The sequence below is a fragment of the Dreissena polymorpha genome, chromosome 5 (genome assembly GCF_020536995.1).
Source record: "Dreissena polymorpha isolate Duluth1 chromosome 5, UMN_Dpol_1.0, whole genome shotgun sequence".
NCBI classification, from domain to species: domain Eukaryota; kingdom Metazoa; phylum Mollusca; class Bivalvia; order Myida; family Dreissenidae; genus Dreissena; species Dreissena polymorpha.
Window position 1 is genome coordinate 75,382,436 of NC_068359.1, and position 12,094 is coordinate 75,394,529.

The window sequence follows — 12,094 nt, forward strand, 5'->3', positions numbered from 1 at the left end:
CACCAGGGCTTTTCCATAAGTCTATTGTGTGGTATCTACTGACAATTATTGATTTTGTCACCTTAAGGCCACTACAAAGTTTGATATTTTCTACCGCATTAAAAACTTGTGTCACACCTTTAACACTTAAGTGAAATGTTCCTTCAATATAAATGTTGGACAGGTCGACAATTTTTGCTGCAATTTTAAATTGCCATGTGTTGTTACTTTGAAATATTATTGTCCTTGATACATTGTTGCCATTGCTGGTGTATCCACTTTCTGATTCACAAATGATCTCTTCAAATGAAATCTTCTTTATTAAATAATTTTCTGGCACTGATTTACTTATATCTGACCAGATTATATCAGAAACAGGGGATATTGAATCAATAGGATTAAGGCAGACACCTTTGTAAAATGTTTTGAACGATGTTCCAACCTTTCTCCTCACACTTTTTACACCAGGAATCAATTTTTTTACATGTTCTATGAAAATGATAGAGCCAGGTATTGGATACTCTTTTCTTGATTCCACACACTCAAATTTAAAAGTCTCATAGAGGTTCTGTATCTCCACTTCTCCCTCACTTTTTGGAGACAGTCTGGACAAAATCCTATAAAAACCAAAAAAAAACTAAAGCAAATGTTAATTTTATGTATAAGCAAAATACAGTTAACCCTTTGCATGATGGGAAATTTGTCGTCTGCTAAAATGTTGTCTGCTAAATTTCTAAAATTAGCATTTTCTTCAAATGTTTTCAAAGAATACTATTAGAATAGCAAACATTTTGGATCCTGATGAGACGCCACGTTCTGTGGCGTCTCATCTGGATCCAAACTGTTTACAAAGGCCTTCAAAATCCGGTTCCAGCACTCAAAGGGTTAAACCTGTGCTAGTGGTATTTTTTAATATGGAATGTTAAGGATAAAGTTGTAAAATGTGTACTTCCAATTTAGATCATTGTAGAATTTAGCTTTGTTTAAAATAAAAATATATTTTCTTTAAGTATTTATTTTTATATATTCTTTAAACATATTTTTAGTTTAAACCTATTTATTTTAGCTCGATTGCATAGAAAGTAATTCCTACTTATTTGAAATGCTCTCGAGTCCGTTTCCTGGGCCTAGAACCAGTACTTGGTGTCTATATGGGAGATCGAAAGAACGCTCCCACAGCGGGGATCGAACCCGTGACCTCCCGGTCGCAAGGCGGACACCATATCCATTACACCACGGCGACCTTAAACATATGTGTCGCGTTCTGAGAAAACTGGGCATAATGCATGTGCGTAAAGTGTCGTCCCAGATTAGCCTCTGCAGTTCGCACAAGGTAATCAAGGACGACACTTTCTGCCTAAATTGGATTTTTGCTAAGAAGAGACTTCATTTAAAAGAAAATTGTCATTTTGTGCGTAAAGTGTCGTCCCTGATTAGCCTGTGCAAAATGGACAGGCTTATCTGGGACAAAACTTTACGCAAAAGCATTATGCCCATTTTCTCAAAACACCACACACATATACATGAAAGTACATGTAAACTTCATGTCATTACTTATAACTTTTGGATACTTGAAAATAAAGCATGAATGACTGATATATAGCCGACAACTGAGGGTTTTATAATTATAAGAATGCAATATATTCACCCTCAGTTATTAATTTATGATATTTTGTGGTTAATGCCTTCGAAAAGTAACATCATGTTTAATGTAAGTAATGCAATCATTAATTTTGTAACCTTCTAATATATGGTTGTAATACAAAATTTTCATTTACTGTAACATGTCAGGTTTATAGATGTTATCATTAAATGTATTAATGTCTAAACAATTTATATCATTAAATGTATGACAACTTAACATACTTCCTTTGTAAATGGCTAGTTCTTTTAGAAGGAAAAATACAGATATTTATATTCGAACATGATGTTACCTTTTGAAACATGTATTGATGTTCTGGTAAATTGTTATTCTTAGTAAATTTGGTATGTTGTATTCATCAGTTAAAAGTTTCAGTCTATTGTTTTCATTTAGTGAAAGCATACATCTTTATTACAACCTATAACTTTTTAACCTTTAATAAAACGCAATTTGGACATCTTATTAAGATCAGTTTTCATCAAAAAACATTATGAAAAATTTGAAATTTCTCAAAATGTATTGCTCCTATGAAAATTTACACATTTTAATGTAGATAATTACCAGATCATCAATGATTTTATTTTAGTCATTGAGTCATTAGTGTTTAAATAATAATATTTTGTTTTACATACATTTCAGTTATAAACATGAGCATATGTCAGTGGCAGCTACAGATACAAGTTTTCAAGCATACACTACAAGCACTACAGATAGCTATGAAATGGATCTTGATGATGATTTTAATGACATTCTGGCATCTATGGACAGTGACGAACAAGAGGTACTACAGTTTGAAATCAATGATAACTATGACATGATGAAAATGATTGAAGATATTTCTTTCAAAAACCCATTTGGTACATTACAACCAAAGTGCAATTTAATTATATCACAACTTGACCCAGCAGACCCCAGACTGCTTACTTTTATAAAGAGAATATTTTTAAAAATGTCAAATGTGTCAAAAGAACTAGGTAAAGATGATCCTAAACCTATTGCTGAGAGTGTCCTTAATAAATTTTATAAAACTCTGTATGAGTACACTGTTGGTTTACAATATACCATGGACTGCCTCACTTTGTTCAACATCGGAACTGAAAATGTATTTGAAGAGGAACACAAAATTGTTTGCTATAAGATGTTTGAATATATAAGAGAATTTGTGTTGCAACAAAGGGTTCAGTTACTTAAAGAAAGTACTATGAATATTTATAAAAGAACGGTTACAGATGCTTCGAGGTCCAGAATTCGCTATGTGGCAGGATACTGTGTGGCAAAGCTCAGAAAAAAGTATGTGCAGGTTTTGAAATCTAATATGTTCTCTTGTAGTAAAGCATCACAAACAACATTCAAGGAAGCTAGACAAACACTACTTATTCTAAACTCATTCAAGGAAGAAGAACATTATTTACAACAAATGACATCTCACCCCGACTCCCTTATTGACACTGAAAGGAAACAAAATATAAGGCATGGACTAACTAATGTAACAGATGGCATGTTTAATTTTTTCTTAAATATAACTGAGTTGTGTTTGCAAAAACTTGTGAATGAAAATTTAACAAAATATGGAAAAACAATGTATAATAATTGTTTGGAGCAGCTTCTTTGTGACATGAATTTATATCAGCAGTTTTCACATATGGTTATTAATAAATTGAAAGGAGAAACCACTGAAGAATTTTCTTTCACTCTGGAACATGTGATTATATCAGAAATTGTGGATTCTTTAGTTCTTACCTCTGCACAGATTTGCACCATATATAATGAACTTGTTCAAAAATACTTTCTGGTTTTATTTGCTCAGTTTTGCAGAGATGTTAAAGGTGTTTTTAATATCACAAAAACAATGGCTCATAGGAAGCAAATAAAAGTTTCTAAATGTTCTAAAAAATCAAAAACACTTAAGAAACAAACTACAAAATCATTGGAACCAATGGATGTCACTGCACAATCACCCATGCTGCCTGTCCAACCAGATTCAGAGCCTGAACCCCAACCGGGACCATCATATTTGGAAAGTGATATTTGTAAAAAGTGCCAACAGGCAGATGGAGAACTGTGGATACAGTGTGATTCGTGTAATTCTTGGTTACACAGAAAATGTGCAGGTTTGCAGAATGCAATGAAATGGAAAAAATATTCAAAGGCTGGAGCTAAATGGAACTGCACAGAATGTGAATAATTTACATTATTTTTATGGCTTTTTGAGTCATCTAAAATCATTTTTATAAAAGAGAACAATCCATATAATAGAATAACAATGTTGAAAATAAAGTAAACATTGAGTTAATTTCGTGTGTAATGAAAGTGCTCAGTACTGTTATTGTCATAAATTGATGGACAGACTCTTTCTTACCAATTGACAAGCATTTTCCTTTCAATAAGGAATAATTTCTGTGAAGAACTGGATAAACAAATATCTCCGACGAAAAATAACTATTGTTAATAAATTTGTGCCACACCCCCTTCACGTGCTCTTGAACCCGGCTTGCACTGAATTACACGTGCTCTTGAACCCGGCTTGCACTCAATTACAATGACAGAGCCAGGCCCAGAATCATCCAATCAATGAATGGCTTACAACCGGAGTCGGTTAGTAACCACGTGACTTGGACAACAACAACGACGCTTTGACGAATGGAGACCGCAGTATACTTTCACTGATGCAGGTAAATAAATGAAAAATACTTACTCATCTGATTGTATTGGAATGAGTTTTTAGGGTCAGATTGTTTATTGAACACTGTTTCATCAATGTAAAGCGATAAATTGTGATAGTATTGTTTGTAAGTGCGCATTTACACGGAGGGTTATGAACTAGATCTGAGTGCGGGTATTTGTCCGACCTAGCGAAAACTGTAGATTTGGTTCGATGTTCAAGTTTGTAATTGTTTAACGGTTGAAATGATGCCAATTTTGTTATTGCCAACCTTTGCAGATGATATTTAGCTACAATTGTATATATAGGTTTATACATTTTAAACGATAATTGACTTTGTAATTTGCACTTTTGTTGACTGTGTGACAGTCTGACTATTTGACATGTTCAACCCCTTGTCTATATATTATATATATTTATTTTTTTTTATTTTTATTTTTTTTTTTTTTTTCAGGCAATCCAAACACTGTGTCGGGTCCCTATGGATATCATCGTGTGTTTAGTACCCACTGCAACTATTCATCTTAACGGAAATATTTGATATGACCACTTGAGGAAATGGATTATTAATGAGGTTTCTATTATTGAACAATATTGGAATAATGTCAATTATCAATTATTATTAAAATTGGTTCAATTTCGGATTTGAAATAAAATTGTCCTGTTTATAACATAACACAACAACCCGTTTGTATATCAATAGCAACGAATCTACTATGAAACAGTATGTTATTGAATCTGTTAAATCTCTCTCTCTCTCTCTCTCTCTCTCTCTCTCTCTCTCTCTCTCTCTCTCTCTCTCTCTCTCTCTCTCTCTCTCTCTCTCTCTCTCTCTCTCTCTCTCTCTCTCCCTCTCTCTTTCTCTCTCTCTCTCTCTCTCTCTCTCTGTCTCTCTATCTCTCTCTCTCAAACAAGTAAGAGTATGTTTGTGCTGACACATTAACAATCCATTCCGACATGCAATTTTACTCAAGCACATAGGCTGTGATGAAAACAAAAATGCTTACATGTCATGGATATATGGCATGGTCCTGTAATAGAAAAAATAAAACAGCGCAAGTAGTGTCCCTATTTCGAAAAATCTGTATTGTTTGTTCTTAATACAATAAAATAATTACACAGCCTCAAATACAAATTGAAGATAAGTAATCAAACAATAAATACATTAAATATTGCACCATACCTGATACGAATATAAAACATACAAAATACATGCATAATGTGATATTTTTTAAACAAATAAAACGTTCAGGGTAAACACTATCCAATTGAATCATTTGTACTATGTTTGAAATAAATATACAAATAAAGTAATATTTTTTCATGGTTTAAGGGTACAAAACTCGTCTTGATTTCATTAATAATCGAATCAAATAAAACAAAAAAATCAAAAACCTTGGCGTCATTGTCACCAATAAACTGCAGTCAGACTAAACATTGTTTCATGTTCAAAAATATCAAAGTCTCTATATATTTCTCTTATTTGTATTTTTACCTTATATTGCAGGCTTGATTAGGGACTTGATTGAAATTTGTTCTTCACATTTGAGCTCGATTGCATCGAAAGCCTAAGGCTTATACAAAAGCTATCGAGTCCGTTTCCTGGGCCTAGAACCAGTACTTGGTGTCTTCTGGGAAGATCTAAAGAACGCGCCAAAGGTGGAGATCGAACACGTGACCTCCCGGTCGCTAGTCGGACACCATATCCATTACACCACGGCGACAAAGTATGTTTGACGACACATCTGTGAATTTATCATCATGCATATCTGTTTTGAAGTTGAAATGAAATACAAATGTACTTATATTTAGTATTGAATCTTTACATGTGACATTAATCTCCGATATAGGGCAATGGTTGCGCGACATCTTGTCCAATCACGATGATCACTAAAGTAAAGTTACATGAAATTCCATTATTGCCGGTTTAAGTGATGCGGGAGAAAAGTGTCCTCAAATTTACCTTCACATTGATCGCTGACCTTTAACTTTGACCTCTGTGCAAGGTTAGTGCGCGCCATTTCTTGGTTATTAATTATAATTTGTTATATGAAAATATTGTATTGATTACAAGATTTATATTATTGACATGTGATTCAAGTTGACGTAATAAAGCTACATATGTTCGAACATATCTTTATTTCGATTTTATACCAATAGTGTAGTCTACATCAAAATGCACAAGTGGTATAAGTTAAGTGGCGTAAAACAAAGCGGCGATGCAGACATAAATTATGAAGTAAAAACAACATACAGGTTTTCTAATTATTAAATAATTCGATAATGCGAGCGTTTGTTCGAATATAAGTAGTTCTAAACTTTCATATGTTTGCTTTGCTGGTTTAAAAAATAGTGTGTTCATTCTGATTCGAACTTGAAATAGGTTTCATCAATCGTTCGAGTAATGAAGAAAACTTTAAATGTTAATATATTGAAAACAATGGAATTGCGCTGAATTTCAAGTCATTTTGGTTTCCTTGAAAGCTATTTTTTATTATTGTATTAAAGCTAACATTGTTAGTTATTAATTGTCAAGACACTTTCTGCTTACGGAGAACCCGTTTTGTTACATATTAAGTTACCATGCCGTATGTATTAAATGCGAGAACTATACTAACGTGCATTGAATCGTACATTAACTGATTGCATAATTAGTTGATATTCTTCTCACGTAAGATAAATGACTGAGATCATACAATATTGGATGTTTTATCTGTAGTCTTTGAAACTTACTGCTTAACATTGAAAGATCGAATACGGGTATTGTATAGGGAATTCGGTTCTTGCTTTAAATTAAACAACTAGCAAATTTATACAGCAATTTGTATCCCGAATATTTTTCTTAAGCCTATGTTGTTCTTATTCGCGGATACAATTTTAATATATATTGACATTTTTTACATAAAATATGCGATTTATAATAAGTATTAACACTTAAATAATGGCACACCTCCCGCAGAATTTTGTGTTAGTTCATGAACGCATTGATTTAGTTTGTCATATACCAACTCCGTAATCAATTATGTGTTCCACATCAATGCCAACATAATGTGTATGTCATTGTAAATCATTTAATACAACACAATGTAAGGCCATATTTCATTCCCACGAATCATGCCTAGCTCCAACCAGATGTTTAAGAACGAATATTTGTCATTACAGCGAACATTGTCCTAACAATACATCGTTAACCACCCTCATTGACATCTTCCGCTTAGTTCTATGATGTACACCCTTAATTTATATCATATCAGTACAAATATTCAGAAGTTGCGATATATCTAGCCTTAAAGTTTGAATAATTCAGTTGATGACACACAGGATTTCTAATTACAAACATTATCATCAAACTCATGGAATGAATTTGTGTTTCGAATCCACATGCATTATATCGGAAAACGAAACTTCAAACACTTAGATCTAGCACAATGTTTAAAAATTTTGTTTTGCATTTTCTTTTCGGACGCGTAATTATAGGCATGCACCATTAGTTTAAACATTATACGAGACTTAGCTGTTTTAAGAAATTTAATTTGAAAAGTTTAGGGATTATTTACAAAAATTCATCGTACTTAGTAAATGTAGGCGCTGATTCAGTCCATTGATCGTTACAATGTGTCTATATTATGGGCATTATAAAGCTATGTATGTAAGCGACATTTTGTATCGCTATTTGGCTTTAATTAGGAGCATCTCCGATTAAATAAATCTAGCATTGCACATTCAACAAACTATTATGGAAAGGACTCGATCTTATGACTATGTTACTTTCTATAGTTCTTGCAGTTTGAAAACAATTAAGAAATAGCTATTTCATGACTAAAACACTTTATACAGTATGTCGAGTAATATGAAATGTTGTTTATGTTTGGGTCAAACATGGGTATTTCGGTTGAAACCAAAATTAGTTTATTATTGGTTAATCTTAAAATATAAAAAAATGCGTAGATATTGTAGTGCTGTATTGTTCATTCATAGATCGTGTTTATACAACGTTGTTTATTTTTAGAAATATAGGTTTTGTATAAAAAATAAAATATCTATGTCTGTGATTTTACTACATCTAAAAAGAATAGAATTTTATGCAGCATTTTCATGTCCTACATTGATTGATTATGTTCACATTTCCTTTTTTTTAAATCATATGTGTTAACAAAAAAATGCATAGTATTGTATTGTCGGATATATTTATTAGTATTTAATCATTTAAATGTATTTTTTCGAAATTCTGATTCAAAACCAAAATGAACAGAATTCTAACTAATACCTTATCACGGTGATTTACATTGGATATCGAGTCATTCCGTTTTTATCCCATTGTTCCCATCAACAGCAACAACCCCCGCACTTATTTACGAGAAGTACAATAAACAAGTGTTTTTACAAACACATTGTGTTCCAAAAAACGCTGACAAGACCATTCAATTCTAATCACAGCAGCAATTTATGTGTGATATCTTTCATCAGGCCAACACGTGCTATGGCGGTGGCATTGAACGTACGTTCTGAATGCTTCTTTATAAATACTCAGACATGTCCAATGAATATCTCGACTATTTTGTTACATCCAGTGTAAACGTTTTCTGAGATGCATATTGCAAAAGTGTATTAAATGTATTATGAAACCCATTACGTCAATGCTCGAATTACTATTATATGCAACGATTAAATTATATGAGGAGATGGATATATACTCGCCTAGCTACAGTATTAAATCACGTGTGCAAATCGTTATTTTGTATTATTAACGCATTTAACATTGCATTATCACAGTACTTCATCTAAAGCTTATAAACTAATGCTTTTAAGACGATTATAGCGGTTATTACAAAAACACAGCATGTTTGTTAACTATTTTATATGAGCCGCTCATTTTTATGTAAGCTATTGTGCAAATTCTCGAATCTCTAGCAATGCCCTGTCTCTCTTGATTTCTTAACTTAAACTATCGAGAATGGATTGAACATTGGCACACTACATTATGCAAATTTGACATGAAATGAGCAACAACAGTGATGACATGTATATGCATGATCTTATGGTATAATAAGTAATCATTTTTTAAGTTTAAACAGGTATAAATCTCGACGTATATGCATTGCATTTACATTGAAAAGGTAAATACATGGGATATTTGCTTTATTTGATTACAAATTATGTTATCATATTTCTATTTTTGGTAAATAATAACGTTCTTGAAGGACCAAGTTGTGAGGTTGGAATCGACCAACAGCGGATGTCAGTTTGAAACTCCCTGTTTTGTCTATATTAAAGAGACTGAAATAAAATAGTCAGACCTTTACGTTTGATAATAATGCATTTTGAATAAGCTAAACAATATAAGGTAAAACCATGTATGGTCCATATAACATTTTGTAAGCCATTGGTTATAAAATATCATTTTCTAGATTATATGTGTATGACATTATATGACATTGAATTTTCTTCAATATTTGCGTATACCTTCGTGGGTATATGGTGTGATGCTAATGAAGGTCTCCTTAATACATTTTGTTGTATTATGTGTACTATTATTTCGCGAAATGGTGGAGAAAGTAATCATTAATATATAGCTCAAAGAAAAGCCACTTTCTCCGTCATTTTATACGCTCGAAATGGTTGGTGATGACCTATGTGCTAAAGATTCCTTAAGCTTTCTCCAAAAGTTTAAACTGCATTATATATAACATGGATATTAAAATAGAAACCGAGAATTAGTAACTAGTGTTCACCCTACCTACAAGCAACATATACTTGCGCTGTAAATGTTTACTAATACAGATTATACAATTTCAGCTGTTTTCTGAATGTTTATTGGAAAACTCAACCATTTTTGTCATCGTCTTAAAACTCTGCCTTAGTATCTATCTTATGAAAAACATATAACGGGAAACGGGATTCATATAGTCAACTTGCTTCGATAACGGAGAATTGCTTATTCAGGTCGATATGGTTTTACCTTGTTTGATGCTGCGTATTAATTATTACTATGTTTGATTATTGTGAAGATGAAGCAACGTTTTTAACATATATTATATTATGTCGATATCGGGCCTTTAAAAAAGGCACCCAAGCAGTATGGATACAAGTGCGCGATCTTAACAGAATAAAATCGTGTACTATTTGTCCTCGTTTTCACACAATATTAACATAGCAAAGCTGCTATTTAGCAATTAACATCAACCAATATCTGCTCATTCTTGTTTGAAGTGTTCGTTCAGCGAGTTTATTTAAATTTAGAAACAGGTACTTTCACAAAGTGGTTAAAATAGTGAACGTGCTGATATCGTTTTAATTGTTTATTTCGTTTTGTTAAAAATGCTTTTCTGTGACGGGCAATATCGATATAGTATACACTTATAATATCAACAATACAATAAATAAAGAAACACTTTCGATAAGTATATGCCTTATTAGTTATAGTCTTAAGCTTACTATGTTTATAAGATATCTGAGCCAAAGTTTGTTGCTATACATTTTATTATTAACATGCTAGGTTTACATCATAAATAATTAAAATCTCTTTTGAAATCTTTGCGTTTAATACTGATATAGTGTCACCATTTATTAATACAAATTGAGTTCAGTTATCGATTGCAGGGACTAAATCTAATTAATCACTGTCATTTAATGAGTTTTCTCTGATATTTCGTGCGATGTAAGGCATATGCACTACTTTATCACCCATTGTTTTGTAGTTAAACACACTTGTGAATAAAAAGCATCGATCATTACGCCGCAGGCTTTATCGGTAACGTGCTTATCGCTATATTCCTTTCGATTATCGCATTTTAGATAACGATTATAATGTTGTTGACTGTCAGAGTGATTAAATATTTCTTTTTGAATCGTGTGTATGATGTTTGTTCATAAATTTGACATTGATATAGTATGATTGGTATATAGCTATATAAGGTATTCGGTGATGATTTAGTAATTATTGATATATTGAAATCGTATTGCTTCTTATATTGTTAAGCATATAAATGCCCACAACACTATGGATACATGTCGTTTAGCGTTTGCAAGGGGGTGGGGGGTGGGGTAAAGTCAACAGTATGTAATAAAAGCCGCTTTTTATTAAAATATACTATTCCATACTGGCACTATGTATTTATAGTCGACATCTCAAATATTGCTTAAACTATGTGTGCATATAAATATGACAGCGATAATAACATTGTCACACGTCTCTTGTTTTTCCATCATTTTAAATGAATACTAGCGTGTTTGCTGGGAAATCACGTTATTTATGCATCGACTGCAAACATACTCATGTTATTGATAATTAAAGAAGTTCTTGATTTACTTTTTATTGCGAGCTATTTTTGAAATGTCAGCATGCAAAGCTGTAATTTGTCAGCCACATGCATTGTACTGCAAAACTTCATTTCACATAAAATGTCGGAATCCAGATATTTGTTGATGCAAAGTTAGAACTGTAGCAATTATTTGTTCGTGGGATTGTCCTTTAATTTAGGTGGACACTATGTGATGCTGCGGCAAAATATATAGAGGATAGTTGTTTGCTTTTAGGGAATTACGTGTCATAATTGTCCTAAGAAAAGTGGCCTCCGTTCTAAAACAACAAAGCACTTGTATAAACATAACGCTTGTTCAGTTGTAAATATCAGATACGGTGCAAATGTTAATATGAACGTGGAAAGTAAATATTGATGAAATCTGTTTGTTTACTACAATTGTGCTTCGTGTTAACATCAGCTCGCCCAAACTGATAATGCGGGTCGTTAATTGTCTTTACATAACTAACCTGGCTTCATAGAAGATCAAATCAGTCAGTCAACGGCCCG

General features: G+C 32.4%; 1 protein-coding gene across 1 annotated transcript; it reads left to right on the top strand.

Annotated features, from left to right (window-relative positions):
• Nucleotides 1-2,607: 2,607 nt before the first annotated feature.
• On the top strand, nucleotides 2,608-4,772 carry LOC127881072 (uncharacterized). The gene is made up of 2 exons (XM_052428697.1): nucleotides 2,608-4,293; nucleotides 4,738-4,772. The coding sequence occupies exon 1, from the start codon at nucleotides 2,685-2,687 to the stop codon at nucleotides 3,804-3,806; it is 1,122 nt and encodes a 373-aa protein (XP_052284657.1). The 5' UTR covers nucleotides 2,608-2,684; the 3' UTR covers nucleotides 3,807-4,293; nucleotides 4,738-4,772.
• Nucleotides 4,773-12,094: the final 7,322 nt, after the last annotated feature.

What these genes read in the sequence shown, in the direction of transcription:
- LOC127881072 (XM_052428697.1), top strand. Translation starts at nt 2,685, where the DNA reads ATGGACTGCCTCACTTTGTTCAACATCGGAACTGAAAATGTATTTGAA.